General features: G+C 38.2%; 1 protein-coding gene across 4 annotated transcripts in view; it reads right to left on the reverse strand.

Annotated features, from left to right (window-relative positions):
* Positions 1-25,500, reverse strand: part of ATRN (attractin) — a 178,122-nt gene that overhangs the window by 135,665 nt on the left and 16,957 nt on the right. For all 4 annotated transcript variants that reach the window (XM_023626201.2, XM_023626203.2, XM_023626202.2 and 1 more), the window contains exon 2: positions 1,080-1,163. In XM_023626201.2, the coding sequence (XP_023481969.2) occupies positions 1,080-1,163 (84 nt within the window). The remainder of the gene's footprint in view (positions 1-1,079; positions 1,164-25,500) is intronic.

Genomic DNA, 25,500 nt, shown 5'->3' on the forward strand with positions numbered 1-25,500 from the left:
AATAAACAAATGGGACTTCATCAGACTAAAGAGCTTCTTCAAGGCAAAGGAAAACAGGATTGACACAAAAAAACAGCTCACTAATTGGGAAAAAATATTTACAAGCCACTTATCTGACAAAGGGTTAATCTCCATAATATACAAAGAACTCACACTGATTAGCAACAAAAAACAAACAACCCGATCAAAAAATGGGCAGAGGACATGAACAGACATTTCTCAAAAGAAGATATGAATGTGGCCAACAGACACATGAAAAGATGTTCATCATCGCTAATCATCAGGGAAATGCAAATCAAAACTACACTAAGATATCACCTTACACCCGTTAGATTGGCACAAACATCCAAAACCAAGAGTGACAAATGTTGGAGAGGATGTGGAGAAAAAGGAACCCTCATACACTGTTGGTGGGAATGCAAACTGGTACAGCCACTATGGAAAACAGTATGGAGATTTCTCAAAAAGTTAAAAATAGAAATACCCTATGACCCAGCCATCCCATTACTGGGTATCTATCCTAAGAACCTGAAATTAGAAATCTCAAGAGTCCGTTGCACCCCTATGTTCATCGCAGCATTATTTACAATAGCCAAGACGTGGAACCAACCTACATGCCCAGAAACTGATGATTGGATAAAGAAGATGTGGTATATATACACAATGGAATACTAGTCAGCCATAAAAAAAGACAAAATTAGCCCATTCACAGCAACGTGGATGGACCTCGAGGGTATTATGTTAAGCGAAATAAGCCAGTCAGAGAAAGACGAACTCTATATGACTCCACTCATAGGTGGAAGTTAGTATATTGATAAGGAGATCTGATCGGTGGTTACCAGGGAAAAGGGGGGTGGGGGGAGGGCACAGAGGGGGAAGTGGTGTACCCACAACATGACTAACAAAAATGTACAACTGAAATCTCACAAGGTTGTAATCTATCATAACATTAATAAAAAAAAAAAAATACGTCAAGCACTCTATGCTACAGATTGTTAATTTTACTTGTAAGAAAAGTAATGCCACACTGAGCTGTATCCTAAAAGAAATAAAAAATTAAATTAGCCATTACTACTTACTGTCCTTCAATGAGCCATGTGCACTTCGTCTTATATTTATAATTTCCAGGTCCATCTGTTACAAACCCAGAAGATCCAGTTAGTCTGTAATTAAAAACAAAACAAAAAAAATCTTAAATCCATCAAAATTTCATATATTAATATCTTCTTTAATTCTCAATACAATCCAAGTTAAGCATAGTGGGTACATTAATGCATACTATACAACCAGAAGATAACTGGATAGTTATATTCAGATTACACAAATCTGGATGAAACAAAGACATACACACTTAAGAAAAGAAGATACAAATATATTAAAACCGACAGGGGGCCGGCCCGGTTGCACAGCAGTTGAGTGCACATGTTCCGCTTCGGGAGCCTGGGGTCGCCGGTTTGGATCCCGGGTGCAGACATGGCACTGCATGTCAAGCCATGCTGTGGTAGGCATCCCACATATAAAGTAGAGGAATATGGGCACGGATATTAGCTCAGGGCCTGTCTTCCTCAGCAAAGAGGAGGACTGGCAGCAGATGTTAGCTCAGGGCTAATCTTCCTCAAAAAAAGAAAAAAAAAACCAACAGGAATAAATAAAAACAACTAAATCTTTCTAGCTGAGATGGGAAAATCATAATTTGTGCCATAAAAATGGCCACAAAATCTTACTTATAAATATGAGCTGTTTTTTTAAAAATAAGATCACACAGTTAAAATTACAAGTAAAAAGTGCAATACAATAACACTGTGGAGAGCACAACTGTGATGGGCAAGCACATCAAGCCACAACACACAACAGACCCATCATGGCCAGTTAGCTGCTGCTTCTGAAGTGGAGATTAATCTACCACACTCCATGAGCAGCGTACATCAGCACCTGTCTTCTCACACTCATGCCCAGCCTGAAGTTTATCAATATTTTTAGGTCTTGCCATTATGATAAGCATATCCTAGTATCTCATTAATGTTTTGACTTTCACTAACCATGATGCCTGAATATCTTCTCACATGTTTTAGCCATCCGCATTTCCTCCTTTGTGAACTACAATTCCATATTCTTTGCCCACTTTGCTACCAAGTTGTCTTTTTCAAATTAATGGTTAGGAGCTCTTTTTATATTAAGAAGCTCTCATTTGTATGTTAAATGTAATATAAATATATTTTCTGTTTACCTTTTTCTTTATACTTTGTGTTTAGTATCTTTTGCCTTAGAGAAATTTTTAATATTTAAGAAGGATGCTATTTCCATCCTCACTGCTGTTTCCAGATCATTTTTCCTCCCTCTTCCATTAACACTGTCAGTCTCTGAAACAGAGGCTCTCTTCTACATGTGCCTCCTTTACTTTCTGAGTTATCTACTGACATCCCTGTTACTCCTCCTCACCCACCGAAGATATTAGCATTTAGTTCACTGCCTTCCATTCAACTGCATCAACATCCAAGACGTTCCATCCAAAATGCATTTCTTAACTTCACCATTAACAATCTTTTCTTCCACCCCACTTTAGTCACCCACTCCTCTGGGTCCTCCCATTACCAGTAATAGCACTATCACCAAAACCTCCATTTCTTTCAGGCGTCCTACACTGTGACCACCGTCTCTTATCTCTCCAGTTCATTTAGCTTAGTTCTCCCTTTCCAGTTAAGTCTTCAGCCCCCTGGGGACCTCCAATCCCTGAACTACAACTTCTTCTTGTTCATCACCCACCACCTACACAACTCACTTTCCCACTCACCTAGCTAAGATTCCATGGTCCATTACAATTACCATCCCCTGCAAATCCCTTGACTTCTTTGCTCCTCTCTCCCTTTGTTGTATTGGCTGATATAGCTGTCTCCACGTCTTATTCTCCAACATCCATTTCATCGCCCAAATCTAAATCTGAGCCAATCGTGGTTTCCTGTGCCCTTTGCCAATAACTGATTAGAAATGTATATAAGTTAAGATCAGGGTTCTAATGCAACTGACAAAGAAATCTAAATAGTAAAGGCTTAACAAACATATGAAGTCCAAAGGTTAGCCATCTAGAGCGCGTACGGCATTTCCATGATCATCAGGGACCTAATGTTCTATACCTTGTTGCTCTGTCATCCTCAACATGTTGCTTCTGCCTCATAATCCCAAAATGGCTGCTCAAACTCCAGTTATTATTCCCACATTCCACCCAGCAGGAAAGAGGAAAAGAAAACAAAGGGCACACCCTCTCCCTCTAAGTCGAACATGACAATTCAACTTACATTCAATCAGCCACAAGTTACTGACACATCTAAACGTAGAGGGAGGCTGAGAAATGCAGGCATTATCCCAGATTACCATGTACCCAGTGAAAAAGTCAGGATTCTCTTTACTAGAGAAGCGGAAAAAGGCTATGAAGGTAATTATTAGTCTCTGTCACAGCATGTAATCTATTACCTAGATGTGAGGGGACGTCTGATGGAGGGCTTCTAGGAAATATTTTCTCATTCTTAGGAAAGACAGTGTGGTAGACAGGGAGGTGCGCCACCTAGATCTCTCCATCGGAAGGGCTTGCTGCCAGGTGCAGCAGGGAGTGTGGTCATCAGACAGCCTCCAGCAGTCAGTTCCTTCACAAGCTGCCTTGCCCTAGGTCATGCCCTTCCCGGTGCAGCCCACACCATAGCGGGTAAAATGGCTGGGGCATTTCAATCCCACACAGGACAACTCAGACAGGCAATCCTTGCTCCAGAGCTCCCTTTCTCAGGCCTGCACTGAAGCTCAACTTCTTCCTTTGCCCAATCCTGCTTCCCGCCCCTTCCTCTCATGAGTTATTATTACCAACTTGTACCCCAAACTGCATCTCAGCAAATGTTTCCAAGAAAGCCAGCCTACAAGGGACATCCCAAAAGATTGTCCTTCTCCCTCTGGACTTCACTAGTTTTTTGTTTTTTTACTTTTTATTTTTGGTGAGGAAGATTGTCCCTGTGCTAACACCTGTTGCCAATCTTCCTATATTTTGTATGTGGGATGCCACTACAGCATGGCTTAATGAGCAGTGTGTTGGTCCGCACCTGGGATCTGAACCCGCAAACCCAGGGCAGCCACAGAGGAGCACACAAACTTAACCACTACACCACCAGGCCAGCTCCTAGAGTCGAATTTTATAGCTGGAAGTGTTGCAGCCATCACATTGTGAGCCTGAACACAAAGCCAACACCAAGAATGACAAATCAAATAAATGCAAAGGTCTCTGAAGAACAGTACCAACCAACCAGAGAGACTATCTCAGTTTTATGAGTAAATAAATTTCCCACTGGTTACTGTTTTATTGTGTGTGTGTGTGTGTGTGTGTTTTTCCTCGATTCTTTGTTTTAGGCTCTTCTAGCTCAAAAAGTTTTACAGCTTTCTGCTATGCCTGTTTTGCATCTTAAGAGTTTCCATGGACTTCACATGGATGCATTCAGATATTTGCAAATCAGCGTCACTTTTAGAAAAAGAATAAGTCATTTTTATTTTAAATATTTATTAGTATCTTTAAACATACATATTTACATAATTTTACAATAATGAATAGATATGATCACAGACAGGCTTTTTTTGGTCAACTAAAGGACAATTCTCTTTTTTTACTTATCTCCCCAAGTACTCCCAACCCCACCCCCACTAAGATAAACATTTAACCTCACCTAGGTAAGCATTCTTAACTATTTTTCTTCATACTCATGAGCCCATGACACATGCATGGTTCTCTTAAATCATTTTTTGCTTATACAAATTAACTCTTATACAAACTTTTCTGCATCTTCCTTTTCTGACTCAACAAAACTTTGTGGGAGTCTCTCCAACTAATCAGGTATTAGTCTAATTCACTCTTTTTCATGTAGCTTAATACTCTAACCTATGGAGGTACCATTTTTTTCCTGCCTTTCTCCTACTAACATTCATCTTGTTTTCATTTGGTTGGCATTATGCACATTGCTGCAATAAATATCCCTATACATATGGCCTTATTTGTGCTTTTATTTCTAAGAATAGAATGTTGGGAGGAGGATTACTGAGCCAAACGAATATGAATTTTAATTGCTAGCCGAGCTGCCAAATTATTTTCCAAATGGCTGTCACAATTCACATTTGCACCAGGAATATACGAGAATATGCTATTCTCCACACTCCCTCTGTATTAAGTATTCTTGTTTCTCTTAAATTTTACCAGTTTTCAATTTGAAATTCCCTGTGTGCTAGTGAATGGTCAAGAAGTGGTTACTGAAAATTTAGAGAGATTGAAAAGGGGAAGGCCAGGAATATCAGCTTAAACTTTGAAGCCAAGTTTTATGATATTACTGGTGATCCAGGTATGGACACTGGTACTCTGTGCCCACTTCACCAGCAGTCACAGAAAGGCATCAAATTGAAACAAAGACTTTTCAACACGACCAGAAATATAAAGAATTAACTCCTTGCTTCTACCAATCTCCCAATTCAAGAATATGCTGAGGGTAATTCTGTGGAGGAAGGAAATACAGGGAAAATTGGGGAACCCTCCATAGGAGGTAGGTTTCAAAGGAAACCATCTTATGATTATTTCTTTCTAACTTACTTGTATTATTACCAAACAATGTGGCCTATAAAACCTCAACTTTTCTCACCAGTTAAGATTTTCCTTATGGTCAAGTACCTTGGACATTGATAAACTTTGACCAAAGTTCCCTGGACATTAAAAAGAAAAGAATCTATTGTAGGAATGTAAACTATTTATAAGTATACATATATAAGCAAGTTTATTGAATGCACTATTCAATTCCTTTATATTCTTATTACTTGTTATATACTAGATCTAATTCTGAGAAAGGCATACTGAAACCCCATACCATGACTGCTCCAGCACATCACTCGCATTATTTTTACTTTCTGTATTTAGCTATTTAACCACACCATAAGCTTATGACTATTAGATTTTCATAAATTGTCCCTTTTATCATGATAACCCATTTACCTAGTTTGATGCTCAAATTCCATCTTGTCTATTATTATAATCACTGATTTTGTTGCTGTTGTTTTCCTGAGCCTTATTAGATCTTTATCCAACTCTTTTTCATACTTCCTTATCAAATTTTCAAAAGTTTGCTTCTTCTAAACAGGATATGGTTAGGTTTTATTTCTTAATCTAGTCTGACAATTTTACTGGCACAATATAATCTATTCACATTTACATGACTGTTATCGTAATTTGATTCCTTCCAGCCAAATTTTTAAATCAATCCTAATGAGGAGTAATTTATATACAAGAAAATGCAACCGCCTTAAGTGTACAATTTGAAAAGTTTGGACAAATGTGCACACATGTGTAACGCCCCTCAAGTTGGATATAAAACAGTTTTATTGTCCCCTAAAGTACCCTTACCTTATTCCCCTTTGCAAGCAATCTCTCCCAACACTGATCTTACTTCTATCACTATAGACCAGTTAGAACCCGATTTAATAAAATCATACACAGACACTTTTGTGTCTCACTTTTCATCAGCATAGCATTTGAGTATTGTGTGTATCAGTAGTTTGCTCCTTCTTTTGCTAAGAAGTAGTCTACTGTAAGAATATACCACAACTTGTTTACCCATTCTCTTGTTGATAGATACTTGGATTATGTACTTAGAGACTCATAAGAATAAAGCTGCTGAGAACACTTGTGTACAAGCCTTTGTGTGACATGTAGACATCTCTCTTGGATAAATACACAAAAGTGAAATCACTGGATCAAAGTATAGATATACACCCAAATTTAAAGAAACTCCTAAACTGTTTCTCAAGAGGTTGTACCATCTTTTACTTCCATCATAAAGGTATGAATCTTCTCTGCTCTCAGGACTCCCAGTACTCCCCCAGCCTCAAGCACAAGTAAGATTCTACCCATCCATTCAGCAATATATTGGCCTTGTGGAAGTCAGGAAGACCTACTACACTCCATGGGTGCATCATCAGACTTTCCAGGATCTACAGCTTCATGGTCCTTGCCCCTTGCTACACTGGCCCAGCTACACACCAGTTCTGGCTGTCTAGAAAGATCACAACAGAACCTAGATCCTACAGTTACCTGTAGGTCCCCATAGTAAGGTGGCTCAAGAGAAACACAGTGCTTGCAGTTGGGAGAGCCAGGGAAGCAACCCTCATTCAGGCTGCCATGTTCCTCCTCCTTATTGTTAAAGTCCAGCTGAGTGTGGATTTTCTGTTGTTGCTTCCAACTAAAAGCATTCCAACTACTTATTTCACCAATTTGAAGATGAACATTTTTTTCCTAATAGCTCAGAAACCAGGATGCACTGTAAAATCAATGGTAGGTCACAGTTTAAATGGTAGTGTTTTTTCCTTCCTACTAGTACACAAGATAAAGGTACATTTTACACCCAATGGCATCTTAGTTAGCTGTAGCTATACAAATGGCATACCCTAAACCTGGCTGAACTCAACTCTCTGCTTACTCTGTGTTTACAACCAAGCAGCTGGAGAAGGCTAGAGACACAACACTGTGCTAACTGGTCTCACTTCACATTTATAAATAGACATCTCAAGCAGGTTCTCAGCACTGGGACAACCAATCCTTTCATTTCCCTGGTCAATTCACTTTTATACCCTATTATCTCTCAACTTCCCAAACCCTCTTCTCTCTCTTCGATTTCAGTAATCCAGCTGATGATCAGTGGATTACTTCACTGGTTTCATATCTATCTTCCCCCAACAGAATGTAAACTTCATGACAGCAACGATTTTTGTCTGTTCTGTTCACTATTCCAGTGCCAAGAAGTGTGCCTGGCATCCTAATGGCACTACGTGAACAGTTGTGGAAAGAAGAAATAAATCAGGAGAGAATCATATTTTCTTCCCAGTACTAAATGCATGTACTCTGCCTTCCCCCTAGTTACGGTGGATGAACCGTCCAAATCCACCTAGAGCCACACCCTCTACCTGGGTCCAGAGTTCTTAAACTCTACTCAATCAAGGGCATCACCAGAACAAACCTAATTCTAACCCTGACCCCACATTTTTTCTCTCTACTGGATCAGCATGATGAGCTGTTGGATTCCCTTTCTAAAAAACAAACTCCCTTCATCTCATGTTCCTCTCTGGCTACTGACTACTACTTTGCTCATTTTTACAGCAAAAATCTTGAGAATTATCTACTCTCACTGACAATTCTCACCTCCTAATTTCTTAACCCATTCCAATTGGGCTGTAACCCTCGCCCCTCCTATCTTTTTGTTAATGTATACAAAGGTGAATTCTCAGATGCCCTCCTACTTCATTTTCCCACAGCATCTGAAATAGCTGATGACTCTTTCTTTCTTAAAACACTTTAGGCAGCTTCTTCTCAGTTCCCTTTGAAAAGTCCACCTGCTTCCCCCAATCTCTAATTCAGTCTGTTTCTCTACCTAAATTCACTGGGTAGGTGATCTCATACTGTCTCAAAGCTTTAAATAACACAATGAAATTTTCATCTCTACAGGGGTAACACCGTTCTCCTGGTTATCCCAGGCAATAACTATGAATAATATAAGCATACCCCCGTAAAAAATGACTATTTCATTTTTTTTCTTTTCCAAAATTTATCACTTTATTTCTCTTGCCTTATTATAATTGGTTAAGATCTCCATTATGATACTGAAAACATTTGGTGATGGCATTCCTGTCTTGTTCTCAATCTCAAGGGAAAGCTTTCAATATTTTACCATACAGTGTAATATTTACCCTAAGTTTTTCTATGAAACCCTTACTAGCTGAGGGTAGTATCTTTCTATTTATAGTTTACTAAAGATTTTTTATCATTAATGAGTATTGAATTCTATTTTTTAAACTGTGTATCTAATGAAATGATCACTTGGTTTTTCTCCTTTATTCTGTTAATGATGTGAATGATAGCGATTTCCAAATAAACCCAACTTGGTCATGATTCTTTTTATATTTTGCTGGACACAATTTGCAAATATTTTGTTTAAATTTTGTTATATTTCCATAAGTTAGACTACCTGCTGTTTTCCTTCTCTGTCAGGTTTTGAAAACAAAATTATGCTGGCTGTATAAAAACAAGAAAGAAATTTTACCTCTTTTCCTATGCTCTAAAAGAGTCTGTGTAAGACTAGTGCTATTTCTCCCATAAAGGTCTGGAAGAATTCACTGATGAAGCCATCTGGACCTAAAGTTTTCTTTTTAGTAAGTTGGTTTTACTAGAGTTTACCATTTCATCTAAATTTTTCAAATTTATTGGAATAAACTTGTCAATAATATCCTCCTACAATTTTTCCAATGTCTGTAAGCTCTATAGTGATATCTTCTTTATCATTACTGATATCAGCAATTTGTTTTCTTTTTCTCCTTATCAATTTCTCCAGCAGTTTATCAATTTTATTAGTCTTTTCTAACTCTTGCCTTCGTTAAACTTCTCTATGGTACATGTTTTACATTAAATCAATTTCTCCCTTATCTTTATTGTTTCTTCTCCATAATTTTGAGTATATTTTGCAATGCTTTTCTATTTTCTTGAGTTGAAAACTTATATCACGGATTTTCAATCTTTCTTCTTTTTTAATGTATGCATTTAAATATATAACTTTCATTCTCACCATAGCATTAGTTGTATCTCAAAGTTTTGACATATGATACTTTCATTATCATTCAGTTCCAAATATTTTCAAATTTCCAGGGTGATTTCTTCTTTGATTCATGAATATTTAGAGGAGTACAGCAACTGTATAGTGTAGTATTCTCTATATGTCAATTAGGTCAAGTGTTTTCAAATCTTTGTTCTACCAATTACTGAGAGAGTAGTATTAAAATGTTTTTAACATCAAGAGACATTAAAAAGCAGGAGGAAAATCTGATGAGAAGCAGGATACGCGCATAGTTTTAAAGTGTCTCCCCACATACTGCTTATCAGTTGCAAGGAGGGGAAAAAACACTAAGTAGATAGTGGAAAAACCAGCCAACATCTCAAACAGGAAAACAAAACTAATATAAAAAATGAGGGCTAGATAGGCATTGTATGCCTTCAGATGTGATTATCGTGAGGAGACCCCCTCACCTATGCAGTATTCTGGCCGAGGATGCATAACTTGAATCTAACCATAAGGAAACACGAAATAAAAGCAAAACAAGATACTGGATTAAAAGAGGAGGGATGTAAGCAAGAAAAATGTCAATAACATTTAAAAAAAAAAAGACAAGACAAGACAAGCAGACAAGCAGATCTAGACAAGAAATGTTCTAGATCAGGAGTCAACAAACTATAGTCCTTGGGCTAAATCTTGCCTGTCACTTGTTCATGTAAACAAATTTTACTGGAACACAGCCACACCCATTCACTTACTTATTGTCAATGGCTGCTTCATGCTACAATAGCAGAGGTGAGTAGCTGCGATAAAGCCAAACATATTTACTATCTGGTCCTTTCCAGAAAAGGTTTGCTGACTCGTAGTCTAGATTAAAGCAGGCTAAAGAGCCATGACAATTAGATGCAATATAAACCCTAGACTGGATCCTGTACTGGAGAGAGGGAAATGATATAAAAGATATTAGGTCAACTGACAAAATGGAGTACAAAGTAGATTAGATAAAAGTATTCTATCAACACTAAATTTACTGAAGGTGAAAACCGTGCCTTAAGATTTAAGTCTTAAGTCTCTTAAAACTATCACTATTCTCAGAAAATAAATACTAAAATATTTCAGTTTAAGGGGTCAAGGGCCATGACGTACATATAGCTTACTCTCAAATGGTTCAAGGAAAAAATTGCGTGTATATATCTGTGTATGCAGGAGAGAGAGAGAAAATGTACAAGCAAGCATGCAAATGATCAAGTATTTTTCATCCCTTGTCTCTCTGTGCTTCTATTCAGGTATTTTTTCCCAACATATCTTACAGCTCACTGATTCTTTCTTCATCTGTGTCTAAGATTCCTAAAATCAGTTCCTGTGTTTTCAGTTTCTGTTAATTCTTTTTTATATTTTCTAATTCTCTGCTGAAATTGTTGATCTTCTCATTTAAATTCTTAGATATTAATCATTTATTTCAAAGTCTGATTCTAATTAATTTCTCTCATTCTAATTGCTGACTTTGTTGTGTGTGACTCCACTAATATGCTTTTTTTGTTCCAAGATCTAATCCAGAATCCTACATTGCATTTAGTTATGTCTTCTTAGCCTCCCTGAGTCTGATTTTTAATAATTTAAATTTTAGTTGAGAGAACAGATTCACATGCAGTTATAAGAAATAATACAGTGATTCCTGTACACTTTGACCAGTTTCCCCAAATGGTAACATTTTTCAAAACTACAGTATAATATCACAACCAGAATACTGACATTGATAAATCAACCTTACTCAGAGTTCTAATTTTACTTATACTCATTTGTGTGTGGGTGTGTGTTAAGTTCTACACAATTCTGTCACCTAAGTTCACATAGTATCCTGACTGTGAAGATGGATAAATAGTTCCAATACTACAAGGATTCCTCATATTGCCCCTTTATAACCACACACCTCCCTCCCACATCTCCCAGACACACTCCACAGCCTTATCCCCTGGCAATGTTTAATCTGTCATTTTATCTTTTTTTTTTTTTTAAGATTGGCACTTGAGTTAACATCTATTGCTAATCTTTTTCTTTTCTTCTTCTTCTTCCTCCTAAAGCCACCAGTACATGGCTGTATATTCTAGTTGTAGGTCCTTCTGGCTATGTGGGACACCACCCCAAGACAGCATGGCCTAGGCATTGCCATGTCTGCACCCAGGATCCAAACCAGCAAAACCCTGGGCCACCGAAGCAGAGAGCACGAACTCAACCAGTTGGCCAGGGGTCTGGCCTGTGTCATTTTATCTTTATGTAATGTCCTTTTTTGTCTCTGGTAATTTTATTTGCTCTGAAGTCTAATTTGTCAAATATTAATAAAGCCATTCCTGTTGTTTTTTAATTAATGTTTGCATGGCATAATTTTTCTCTTCTTTCACTTTCTACCTGCCTATGTTTTTGAATTTGAAGTGACTTTCCTACCAGCAGCACACAGTTGAGTCATGTTTTCTCATTCAACCTGCGTTTACATTTAAGGTAATTATTATTACATTTATGGTAATTACTGATATGTTAAGGCTTAAGACTGTCACTCTATTATTTGGTGTACTGATTCTACCTTCTGTCATTGTCACTCTACTACTGAACCCATGCCGCAAGTTTCATTGTTCTTTTTGCTATAATGTTTTTCAATTCTAAAATTTCCATTTGGTTCTAATTTCTTTATTTTGCTGAGAAAGTTTCACCCTGAGCTAATGTCCATGAAACCTTCCTCTATTTTGTATGTGGGTCACCACCACAGCATTGCCGCTGACAAGTGGTATAGGTCCACACCCAGAAACCAAAACTGGGTCGCCAAAGCAGAGCGTTTCAAACTTAACCACTAGGCCAAGGGCCAGCCCCCTCTAATTTCATTTTTAGTTTGATTCTGATTGATTTTACCTGGTCCTTTGCTGAGATTTTGTATTTTTACGTGTTTCAAGATAATTGATAATCTTGTCAGAAAATTCCAACATCTGATTTACCTTGTGTTGGTGCCTGTTGATTGTCATTTCTGACTCAAGTTGCAGTTTCCTTTGTTACTGGTATGACAAGGATTTTCTATTATATCTTGAACATCTTGTCTATTATGTTAGAAGTCACTAACATATGGTCTTATTAAATCTTTATTTTAGCAGGTAGTCACCCTATCCAGTTTCACATGTGGATCTTGGTCTACTTTTCTGGACTATAGTTCCAAAAGCAGATTAATTTTCCAAACCTTTATGGTATTCTTTGGCCTGGTTTGTTTATCTGGTGCCACCTGGCTCCCACTGGTCTCTGCTGGTGCTGCCTGAAGGGGCGAAAGGAGTTTCCCCAAGTCAGGCCGCCAAGTGCCTCTTGGTGAGGGAGGGGTGTGATGGCCCTAGGTTGCCCCATCTTCCCAGCGTCTCTGAGTGGGAAAGGCAAGTCTTGAGCCCACAGAACAAAGAGGCTTCCCAGAATGTGCCACCTGCTACAGCTGGGTTCCTCTTGCCAGTTCCACTCATCTGCCCCTGTGTCTCTGCGTTGAAGAGAAGCAGCTAAGGCCCACACGGCCAAAGACACTTCCCTGGACTAGGCTGCTTGTAGCTGTGTCCTTTTTGCAGCAGTGTTCACCCTGGTGTCTTTGGGCAGGGGAGGAGAGTCTCAAGTCCTCACAGACAAAGATGCTTCTCAGACTGGAATGCTGGCTGTAGCTGAGTCTCTCTTGCTAGTTCTGCCCACCTGCCTTGGTATCTCTCAGTGGAAAATAGAAGTCTCAAGACAAGTGGGGAAAGAGAGTAATTCTCCTCGGCACTTATATTCAGTGGGGCTCCCAAGTGATTCCCCTTGCTGATGGTATCAAGCTTGCCTGATGTTTTCAGAAGGACGTCCATTTGATTCAGGGGAGAAATGAGCCTACCTGGACTGTATTCTGTTGCTAGGTAAAGGGGTCAGGAACCTGGGCCTAGGGAGCCTTCTTCTATTGGGTGGGGGGATGCAAGAGGCCCTGTGGCTATGCTGTTCTTCCAGTACTGTGGTCCCAAACCAGCTCACCTTCTCACAACCTTTCAGAGTTATCCTTTGGTTGTCTTCTGCACCAATTCCATGATTTATAATTGGACTTAGCAGGGAAAATGGGTCTATATCATCTCATCTTTACTGGAAATCTCCCTATGAGTCTGTTTAAATTATCTGTTTTCTGTCTTGATTTATAGTCAAATCTTTTATTTTTATGTATCTTGTTTTTTATTGACTGCTAGACTAAGTTTTATAAATATTCATTGTCATATATTTTTACATATCGTTTTATATAAGTACATATATATCATCACTAAATATATAAAACTATACAGATAACTTGAGTCAATGGTTGATGATGTCTTCCTCCACAGAAGATTTACATTAGCTTCTAGTAAGCAATTAAGCTTGGATTAGAGCTCCTTAATCCAACCAAGGATTAAGGTGTTTGAAAACTGGGCTTCAGTCTCTTTGAGAGCGGATCCTTAAGCATAGGATGTAGCCTATCCTTCAGAATTCTCAACTAAAAGCCTGGGATGTTTTCCAGTGCCCTTCTTTCTTTGCAGGCCCTAAACTGCAATTTTGTCCCTCAACTCTGCATAACTACCAAAAACTCTGCTTAGCATCTCAGCCTTTCTACCACAACTTTCTGCTCAATCTCTTAGATGCACATTTCAAATCAGACAATCACTCCAAGGGAAAAGCTATATCAAAAGCCGGCCTTACCCCTCTGAGCTTTCCTTCTCCACAATTTTGGTCTCTCAAGTCTTTGCTGTCTACCTTGCTCACTTTGCAAAGTCTTCAAACAGATTTTTTTTAAAATTTTTTCCAGATTTTCCAGTTGTTCTCAGTTGGAGTGTGGCTTAGAAAAAATTATTCTATTACTGATAAAAACAGAAATCTCCCCACGAGCTTGTTTTGTAATATGAAAAGATGTTCCAGGCTCATTTTATACCTTTCCTGGCTCCATTTTTCCAAGGTACTCTAGGTTCTTTTTAGTGACAATTATTACTTAGAGAACAGAGTCTTGCACTAGAAGTACTTAATACTACCTAGGTTGGTTTCTGGGATTTTTCAGTAGAAATAATTAGGAAATATATTTTCAAAAAAGAAAATACATCATGAGTTCATACTGACATTTCCAGCTCAAATTTAGGATCCCAGGATTCTTACCCAACTTCTCTGATTCTATCTCTTTTCCAGACCAAAATCTAGGGCCTCAATCCAATATAATTATCCACTTGCTTTACCTTACAACCCACACCTCCAGAATAACAATATCCTTATTACTACCAACTATCTGATTACTAAAAACAGTTTATGAGACCTTTGGAGTTCTTTGTCCTTGAGGGTATATATCCCACTAGAAACATACAGTCAAATTACTATGTTTCCAAGTCACTTGAAATACACTATATGTGCTTCAGCCTCAAACTTGATATTCATTTAGGTTCACTTATTTCATTCTGCATTTGATTTTTAAGGATTGCTTTTTTCGTCTCATTTTTTTTATTTTTGTTTTATAATACGGTAAAGTATCTGCATGATTCTTAAGTCTAAGCCACAAAACAAAGTACATTCAGAAGTCTAGGTTCCATCCCTGTTTCTTCCACCCCATTCCCTCCCTCTCTTTAGGGTAACCATTTTTATTAGTTTTTGGTTTATCATTCCTTTGGTGGGTCTGTGTATATACACAACAATATATGTGTATATACTTACAGACCCATTTTCTTTAAAAAATGGTAGCATACAATACACTGTTCTTTTCTTTGCTTTTTTCATTTAACAATATATTCTTGAGATATTCTCAAGATGACCACATAGCATACATAGAGATAGTCCTCGTTCTTTTGTACAGCTACTTCATTTATAGTACTCCAGTGTACGGACATGCTATATTTTACCTGTCCTCTAATGATCTGAACCCAGACTAAACTACTTTCAAATTTTGTTTTATAATTTACATTCACATAAAATACAAATGGTCTCACCATGATGGCCAGATCAACTAACTTGCTGGTATTCTGGCCTTTGTTGTCACAGCTTTAAGCAAAGAAGTTAACTATGTAAGCAAGAAACAAAATACACTAACAAAGCCCCTGCTCAAACCCCTGATACAGGGTTCTCAACTAGAATACACATCACAATCACCCACAAAGCTTTAAAATACACAAATGTTGGGGCCCCAACACAAACCCCTCTCGGGTGGGACCCAGCATTGCACTGGTCTCTTTAAAAGCTTAATGATTCTAATATATACTCCAAATTAAGAACAAATCTTCCATACACAATCTCAGAATTTCTAGACATTAAAGTGGCTGAATTTTTGGCACCAAAATTAGAAATAGTTTCATGTTCTGAAGTTTCACCTTTAGCCAGAAAATTTTGACCTAATTCCTTAAAATCAAAACACAATAAAAATTCATTAAGAAAATTTATTTACACTACTGGCCCTAAAATGTAACAGATTAAGCATTTGTCCTAATTATTAAAAATAATAAATCTACAACTATTATAAATGATACAACATTACAAATGTGTGCTATATGCTTTCATGTTTAGGATATCCTACTATACTCACCCATGATGATAATTAAAACCACCACAAAATAATATGGCTCCCTCGTATTTTAAAAAACTAATAAATCATTGACCTTGAAAGACTCAACAAAAGCAAGGGACGACTCCTTTGTTCAAATCCTAGATTCTGTCCTTGGAATTGTCCTGGTTCCAGCTCTCCTTGATCCATATAGGGAATCCCATCTGCATTCATGGCTTCATGTACCATCTATACGCTGATAACTACTCAAGCTACACTTCCAGCACAAAGCTAGACCCACGTTTCAGATCCATATTTCTTACGTCAAAAATTTGTCATTAAATCCTCTTCTCTTGCCCGTTGAGGTTTTTTTTCACCATTTTGTCATCATCTACCCTATCTTTCAAAATTTATCAACTCTTCCTTTACCTCACCCCATTCATTCAGCCTACAAAAACCACTCTCATTTTTGTCCCTCTTCTATCCCCACTGCTAATGCCAATGCCCTTGTTCAAATTCTGCTCATCTAAGCTTGGTCTCCTGCAAAGGCTCAGCCCAGCTCCCTGATCTGGCCAATTCTCTATAGAGTCATCTGTCATCTTCCTCAAAGGCCAGTATGATCATGTCAAAACCTGCCTGGAAACCTTTGTTTGCCTTAGCACTGCAACAAGATCCATCACGGTCCAACCCGAACTTAACTCTCCTGTTCATCTCTAGCCACTGCTCCCCAGACTGAGCATCCCATACTGCAGCAATACTGAATGTCACTCTCCTCCCTCAACTCACCTGTCCATAAGTCCCCATGCACATCCTGACTTCTCTGTGCAGAATAACTTCCCTTCTTCCCTCCCTCTCGCTTCCCCATCTAGTAAACTCCTAATACTCTTTCAGATCTCACTTCAAATGTCCTGTGGAATTCTGGGAACTATACCCACTGTTTTTTATACTGAGCGGAGTGATGCCTTTTCTGTGTTCAGACTTGTCATGTGGTCTGATTATTACTGATAGAGAAGAATATCTCTGCCTATTAGACTATCATGATTTCTCATTCACTCTTTCCTCAGTGTCTAAAACATCATAGATGTTCATGTAATGTTTCCTGCCTAATGAATAACAATATCAATTCTAGCAAAGTTTCACAACAACAAAATTATCAAGCTCTCATTACTAGCAGTTTACTACAAAGAAAGTCCAGTATATGTATGTGTATCCATGACAGTCTGGAGAAGAGCATTTCAGAAGCTAAAAACTGAAGGTAGAGCCTTTGCTCAGACATGTGAACACTGACTCGACTCCATCCCATCAGATGAGGAGGTGCCTTGTGGATGCCTAGTTTGGTTCAAGAACCAGGAAAGTCCAGAAATTTATGCAAAGCACCCCCTTAAACAATTACATAAAGATTGATTGTATTATGTTTTTCTAAATAGAAATGAAAACTCAGAGCATAAAAGGGCAGTGCAACAGCAAAAACTGACATCCAGAACCAACAAAACTCAACCCTCCAAAGAAACCAGGACCCAAAAAATCTGGTTCTATCATAAGCTATATTTGTCTCTGCTCTGTGTGGTCCCTTTTTTTCTTCTACGTTTCTAGACAGATCCTTAGCTAGTAAATGGAGATATTAAATCAGTCTTATGCGGAGAATATCTCTTCCCATTCAACTACAGTCTATCTGAAATGATAAAATAGACCCATTCTCCCAGGCTCAAAATGTTGGTGTGACCTTTGTTAGCTTCTTCCTCTATTTTATCCCCTTCATCAAATATATGACCAATTTATGATACAACTGCCATTAAAGGCTTCCTTAGATTCATCCCTTCATCTCTATTCCCACTGCTACATTCTACCCCAAGACCAAAAGGACTCACAGTAGTCTTACTGCCAAAGCCTCTGGCTATCTTCACAGCTTCCAAGACCTGAACATAAAGTCTATTAAGCATCACAGCCAGAATACCATTCCTAAGGCATCGATGTCACCATGACACTACCCTTGCCAAGTTTTTACAATGACTTTACACAAGCTCCTGAATGAAGTCTACACTCCTGATCCTGACATTCTGGCTACTAAGAATATCAATTCTTTATCTCACCCTGATAAGCCAGTTTCCACCACTGTCCCCCAACACTCCCGGGCCCTTCTCATCTCTGCCGTGCTACACTCATTCCATATCCCCCTCTCTCCCTGGAAAGTCAATCCAGCCACCCCCACACAATTTCCCCTATCTAGCTCTCGATCTTTCTTGTGTATCCAATAACCAGAACCTCTCACAGGGCCCTGAATATTAGGCAAAAATAAGCACAAAATAGGATTACTCTCAACCAAAGACCAATCCTGCTGGCAATCAGTTCTTTGTAACTACATCTCTTTCAAAGAACCCACGTAAATATACAGTAATGAAAGGAAAGAAAAAGCAATGAGCAAGGATAAAGAAACAAAAGCAGCTTAAGGATCCTGATGTTTAACTGCAGCTCCTCCTAGCCATCTGACACTTTTTATTCGAATACCACCTTATACTTTTCAGAATTTTTTTATGGTTATTTAAGACTCAAAGACATACACAATCTGGCTCCTATCTACAAATGGAGAAAAAAGAACACCGGCTTTTAGATAAATTTTAGAGATGAGATTTGATGATAGTTTGGAGGCAAAGGAAAAGAGAATAAAGAAAGAAAATACTTAGGTTTTTGGCCTGAGTGGTGCCATACATGTGCTGAGAAAACTGAGGATTAAAAAGGCTTGGAAAAAAATCAAGGTTTCCCTTTTATAGTATTTAAAGTCCTGGGACTGAGAAGAACATGTGAATATGAGGTGTACATACAGAAGAGGATTGAGTGCAGATACAGAGAAAGTGCCCTGAAGCACTCTAATTTTTGGAGGCCAGAAGAAAGAAGAGTTTGCAAATGAGCAGTCAAGTATGGGGAAAAAACTAGGAGTCCTAGAGTCTAGAGCAAGTTTTCAAAAAGAAAGCATGAAATGTTATAAAGTTTAGTAAGATGAAAGAATTAACCACTGGGTTTGGGAGGCTGTGGAAGTTGCTACTCCTTTAGATTCTGACTGTAATGAGAATTTGGAAGCAAGGAAGTGGTAGATGGCAAAAAGAGACAAGAATTTCATATTTAGGAGTTTTCTCGTAAAAAGAAACATAGAAATGAGGCAACATAAGGAGGACCCATGGGGGGCCGGCCCGGTGGCGCAGCGGTTAAGTTCGCACGTTCCGCTTCTCGGCGGCCCGGGGTTCGCTGGTTCGGATCCCGGGTGCGGACATGGCACTGCTTGGCAGCCATGCTGTGGTAGGCATCCCACGTATAAACTAGAGGAAGATGGGCACGGATGTTAGCTCAGAGCCAGGCTTCCTCAGCAAAAAGAGGAGGACTGGCAGTAGTTAGCTGAGGGCTACTCTTCCTCCAAAAAAAAACAAAAACAAAAAAAAATAAGGAGGACCCATGGGATCACAGGAGACGTTTCTTACCCAGAGAAATAGTAATCTGTAGATAATTATTAGAATCAATAAAAGAGTTTAGCAAAGTTGCTGGATACAAGACCAATATACAAAAAGCCAACTGCATTTCCTTATAACAACAACAACTAGAAATGAAATTTGAAAAGATAGCTTACAATAGCATCAAAAATATCAAATACCTTGGAAAGAGATGTACAAGACCTCTGCATAGAAAACTATAAAACGTTATTGAGACAAATTAAATATAATTTAAATAAATGAAACCATACATCATGTTCTTAGTTTGGAAGACTAAGAATTATAAAGGTTGTCAATTCTCTCCAAATTGATCCATAGGTTAAGTACATCCCCAATCAATTTTTTTTTTTTTGAGGAAGATTAGCCCTGAGCTCACATCTGCTGCCAATCCTCCTCTTTTTGCTGAGGAAGACTGGCCCTGAGCTAACATCCGTGCCCATCTTCCTCTACTCTATATGTGGGACGCCTACCATAGCATGGCTTGCCAAGCAATGCCATGTCTGCACCTGGGATCCAAACCAGCAAACCCCGGGCCGCCAAAGCGGAATATGCAAACTTAACCGCTGAGCCACCGGGGTGGCCCCACCAATCAAATTTTTAAGATATGTGTCTGGTCACAACAGACAAGGTGATTCTAAAATCTAAAAGAAAAATAAAATCTATAAAATCTATATGGAAATGGAAATATTCATGGACCAAGAATAGCCAAAATAAACTTGAAGAACAACAAGATGAGAAAACTTAATATAAAGCTATGGTAATTATGACAGTGTGCTATTACTGGCATAAGGATAGCCAAATAGACCAATGGAATAGAACAGAGAGTCCAGAAAGAGATCATACATATTTAAACACCTGATTTATAACAAAGATAGCACTGCAGAATGGTGAGGAAAGAAAGGGCTCACTAATAAATGGGAGTGGATAAAAGAATATATATAGGGAAAATAAAAAAAACTTGACTCCTACCTCACATTACACAAACACAAACACACACACATATTTCAGGTGGATTGTAATTTAAATGTGAACGACAAAATAACGTAATGTCCAGAAGATAAAACAGAAGAATACTCCCATGAGCTTGGGGTGGAGAAAGATTTCTGCAACAAGATACAAAAAGCATTCACTATAAACAAAAAAAAAATACAGTTGACTACATTAAAATTAAGAAGAAAATGCAACATGCAATTTGCATCATTTTCACTGCACAGCTTAACCTGAAGAAAGTAAGGAAGATCACCAAGGGCCAAAAACAAGGAGAGGCATGAAAACCAGAGCAGTGAGCATGTTAGCCAACTCTACAGGTGCCCTATGAAAGGCTATAATTCCCTATGATCCAGGAGCTTGTCAGTCACTTACTATGTGCCAAGCACTATTCCTACAAGATTTCTTTTAAAGTAAGGAACAAGACTATTCAACAATGTCCTGTAGACCTTAACAGCTCAATAATTAAACAAGAAAAAGAAACATGGAGTATACAGATCAGAAATAAACTGTCACCATCCGAAAACCACAGAATACACATTCTTTTCAAATGCACACAGAACATTCTCCAGGACTGATCACATATTAGGCCACAAAGCAAGTCTCAATAAACTTAAGAAGAATGAAATCATACCAAACATCTTTTCTGACCACGAGAGTATGAAACTAGAAATCAACTACAACTATAGGAAGAAAATCAGAGAAGCCCCCAAAATGCGGAGATTAAACAAAATGCTACTGAACAATGATTGGGTCAATGAAGAAACCAAAGGAGAAAGCAAAAATTACCTGGAAATAAATGAAAATGAAAACACAGCATGCCAAAATCTATGGGATATAGCAAAAGCAGTTCTAAGAGGGAAGTTCAGGGCAATTCAGGCCTACCTTAACAAACACGAAAAATCCCAAATAAACAATCTACCAGTGCACCTAAAGGAACTGGAAGAAGAAGAAGAAACAAAGCCCAAATCAGCAGAAGGAGGAAATAATAAAAACCAGAGCAGAAACAAATGAAATAAAGACAAAAAAAATAGAAAAATTAATGAAACCAAGAGCTGGTTCTTTGAAAAGATAAACAAAATTGACAAATCTTTAGCTAGATTCACCAAGGAAAAAAGAGAGAAGTCTCAAATAAATAAAATCAGAAATGAAAGAGGAGAAATTACAATGGACACCTCAGAAATACAAAAGACTATAAGAGAATACTATAAAAAGCTATACGCCAGGGCTGGCCCCGTGGCCGAGTGGTTAAGTTCGTGCACTCCGCAGCAGGCGGCCCAGTGTTTCGTTGGTTCGAATCCTGGGCGCGGACATGGCACTGCTCATCAGGCCAAGGTGAGGCAGCGTCCCACATGCCACAACTAGAAGAACCCACAACGAAGAATACACAACTATGTGCTGGGGGGCTTTGGGGAGAAAAAGGAAAAAATAAAATCTTTAAAAAAAAAAAGCTATATGCCAACAAATTGGATAACCTAGAAAAAGTTGATAAATTCTTAGAATCATACAACCTTCCGAAACTGGATCAAGCAGAAGTAGAGAATTTGAATAGACCAATCACCAGTAAGGAGATCGAAACAGTAATCAAAAACCTCTCATAAGTTCACTCGCTCCACTTCAGCAGCCCAGGGTGTTCACCAGTTCGGATCCTGGGCGCTGACAGACCACCGCGCATCAAGCCATGCTGAGGTGGCATCCCACATGCCACAACTAGAAGGACCTACAACTAAGAATATATATAACTATGTACCGGGGGGCTTTGAGGAGAAAAAGGAAAAATAAAATCTTTAAAAAAAAAAAAAACTCTCAAAAAATAACAGCCCAGGACCAGATGGCTTCCCTGGTGAATTCCATCAAACATTCAAGGAAGATTTAATACTTATCCTTCTCAAAATGTTTGAAAAAATTGAAGAGAGGAGCCTTCCTAACTCAATCTATGAAGCCAACATTATCCTAATACCAAAACCAGCTAAGGGCAACACAAAAAAAGAAAATTACAGGCCAATATCACTGATGAACATTGATGTAAAAATCCTCAACAAAATACTAGCAAATCGAATACAACAATACATTAAAAAGATCATACATCATGATCAAGTGGGTTTTATTCCAGGGATGCAGGGATGGTTCAACATGCGCAAATCTATCAACATGATACACCACATTAACAAAATGAAGACTAAAACTCACATGATCATCTCAATAGATGCAGAGAAAGCAATTCACAAGATACAGCATCCATTTATGATAAAAACCCAAAATAAAATGGGTATAGAAGGAAAATACATCAACATAATAAAGGCCAGACATGACAAAACCACAGCTAATATCATTCTCAATGGAGAAAAACTGAAAGCTATCCCTCTAAGAATAGGAACCAGATGAGGATGTCCACTGTCACCACTCTTATTTAACATAGTATTGGAAGTTCTAGCCAGAGCAATCAGGCAAGAAAAAGAAATAAAAGGGATCCAAATTGGAAAAGAAGTGAAATTATCACTGTTTGCAGACGACATGATTTTATATATAGAAAACTCTGAAGAATACACTAAAAAACTTTTAGAAATAATAAATGAATACAGTCAAGTCACAGGATATAAAATCAACATACAAAAATCAGTTGCATTCCGGGGCTGGCCCCGTGGCCGAGTGGTTAAGTTCATGCACTCCACTGCAGGCGGCCCAGTGTTTCGTTGGTTCAAATCCTGAGCGCGGACATGGCACTGCTCATCAAACCACGCTGAGGCAGCGTCCCACATGCCACAACTAAAAGGACCCACAACGAAGAATATACAACTACATACCAGGGAGCTTTGCGGAGAAAAAGGAAAAAAGATAAAATATTAAAAAAAAAAATCAGTTGCATTCCTATACACTAACAACGAAGTAGCAGAAAGATAAATTAAGAATACAAACCCATTTACAATTGCAACAAAAAGAATAAAATACCTAGGAATAGACTTGACCAAAGAGATGAAAGATCTGTACTATAAAACACTGTTGAAAGAAACTGAAGAAGACACAAAGAAATGGAAAGATATTCCGTGCTCTTGGATTGGAAGCATTAACATAGCTAAAAGGTCCACACTTCCTACAGTAATCTATAAATTCAACGCAATCCCTACCAAAGTTCCAACAACATTTTTCACAGAAATAGAACAAAGAATCCTAAAATGTATATGGAACAACAAAAGAGCCCAAATAGCCAAAGGAATCCTGAGAAAAAAGAACAAAGCTGGAGGTATCACATTCCCTGACTTCAAAACACACTACAAAGCTACAGTAATGAAAACAGCATGGTACTGGTACAAAAACAGGTGCACAGATCAATGGAACAGAATTGAAAGCCCAGAAATAAAACCACACATCTATGGACAGCTTATCTTTGACAAAGGAGCTGAGGGCATACAATGGAGAAAAGAAAGTCTTTTCAACAAATGGTGCTGGGAAAACTGGAAAGCCACATGTAAAAGAATGAAAATTGACCATTCTTTTTCACCATTCACCAAAATAAACTCAAAATGGATTAAAGACCTAAAGGTGAGACCTGAAACCATAAGGTTTCTGGAAGAAAACGTAGGCAGTACACTCTTTGACATCAGTATTAAAAGGATCTTTTCGGACCCCATGCCTTCTCAGAGAAGGGAAACAATAGAAAGAATAAACAAATGGGACTTCATCAGATTAAAGAGCTTCTTCAAGGCAAATGAAAACAGGATTGAAACAAAAAAAAACCCACTAACTGGGAAAAAATATTTGCAAGTCATATATCTGACAAAGGCTTAATATCCCTAATACATAAAGAACTCTCGCAACTCGACAACAAAACATCAAACAACCCAATCAAAAAATGGGCTGGAGACATGAACAGACATTTCTCCAAAGAAGATATACTGATGGCCAATAGGCACATGAAAAGATGCTCATCATCGCTGATCATCAGGGAAATGCAAATCAAAACTACACTAAGATATCACCTTACACCCGTTAGAATGACAAAAATATCTAAAACTAATAGCAACAAATGTTGGAGAGGTTGCAGAGAAAAAGGAACCCTCATACACTGCTGGTGGGAATGAAAACTGGTGCAGCCACTATGGAAAACAGTATGGAGATTCCTCAAAAAACTAAAAATAGAACTACCATACGATCCAGCCATCCCACTACTGGGTATTTATCCAAAGAGCTTGAAGTCAGCAATCCCAAAAGTCCTATGCACCCCAATGTTTATTGCAGCACTGTTTACAATAGCCACGACGTGGAAGCAACCTAAGTGTCCAGCAACAGACGAATGGATAAAGAAGATGTGGTACATATATACAATGGTATACTACTCAGCTGCAAAACAGAACAAAATCATTCCATTTGCAATAACATGGATGGACCTTGAGAGAATTATGTTAAGTGAAATAAGCCAGCGAGAGAAAGATAATCTGTGTATGACTCCACTCATATGAGGAATTTAAAATTATGGACTAACAACAGTTTAGTGGATACCAGGGGAAAGGTGGGGTGGGGGGTGGGCACAAAGGGTGAAGTGGTGCACCTACAACATGACTGACAAACATTAATGTACAATTGAAATTTCACAAGATTGTAACCTACCAATAACTCAATTAAAAAAAAAAAAAACATACTACAAAGCTATAGTAACCAAAACAGCATGGTACTGGCACAAAAACAGACACACAGATCCATGGAAGAGAACTGAGAACCCAGAAATAAAATCACACATTTATGGACAGCTAATTTTCGACAAGGGAGCCAAGAGCATACAATGGAGAAAGGAGAGTCTCTTCAATAAACAGTATTGGGAAAACTGGACAGTCACATGCAAAAGAACGAAAGTAGACCATTATCTTACACCAGGCACAAAAATCAACTCAAAATGGATTAAAGGCTTGAATGT

This window comes from Equus caballus, chromosome 22, assembly GCF_041296265.1.
Source record: "Equus caballus isolate H_3958 breed thoroughbred chromosome 22, TB-T2T, whole genome shotgun sequence".
NCBI lineage: Eukaryota > Metazoa > Chordata > Mammalia > Perissodactyla > Equidae > Equus > Equus caballus.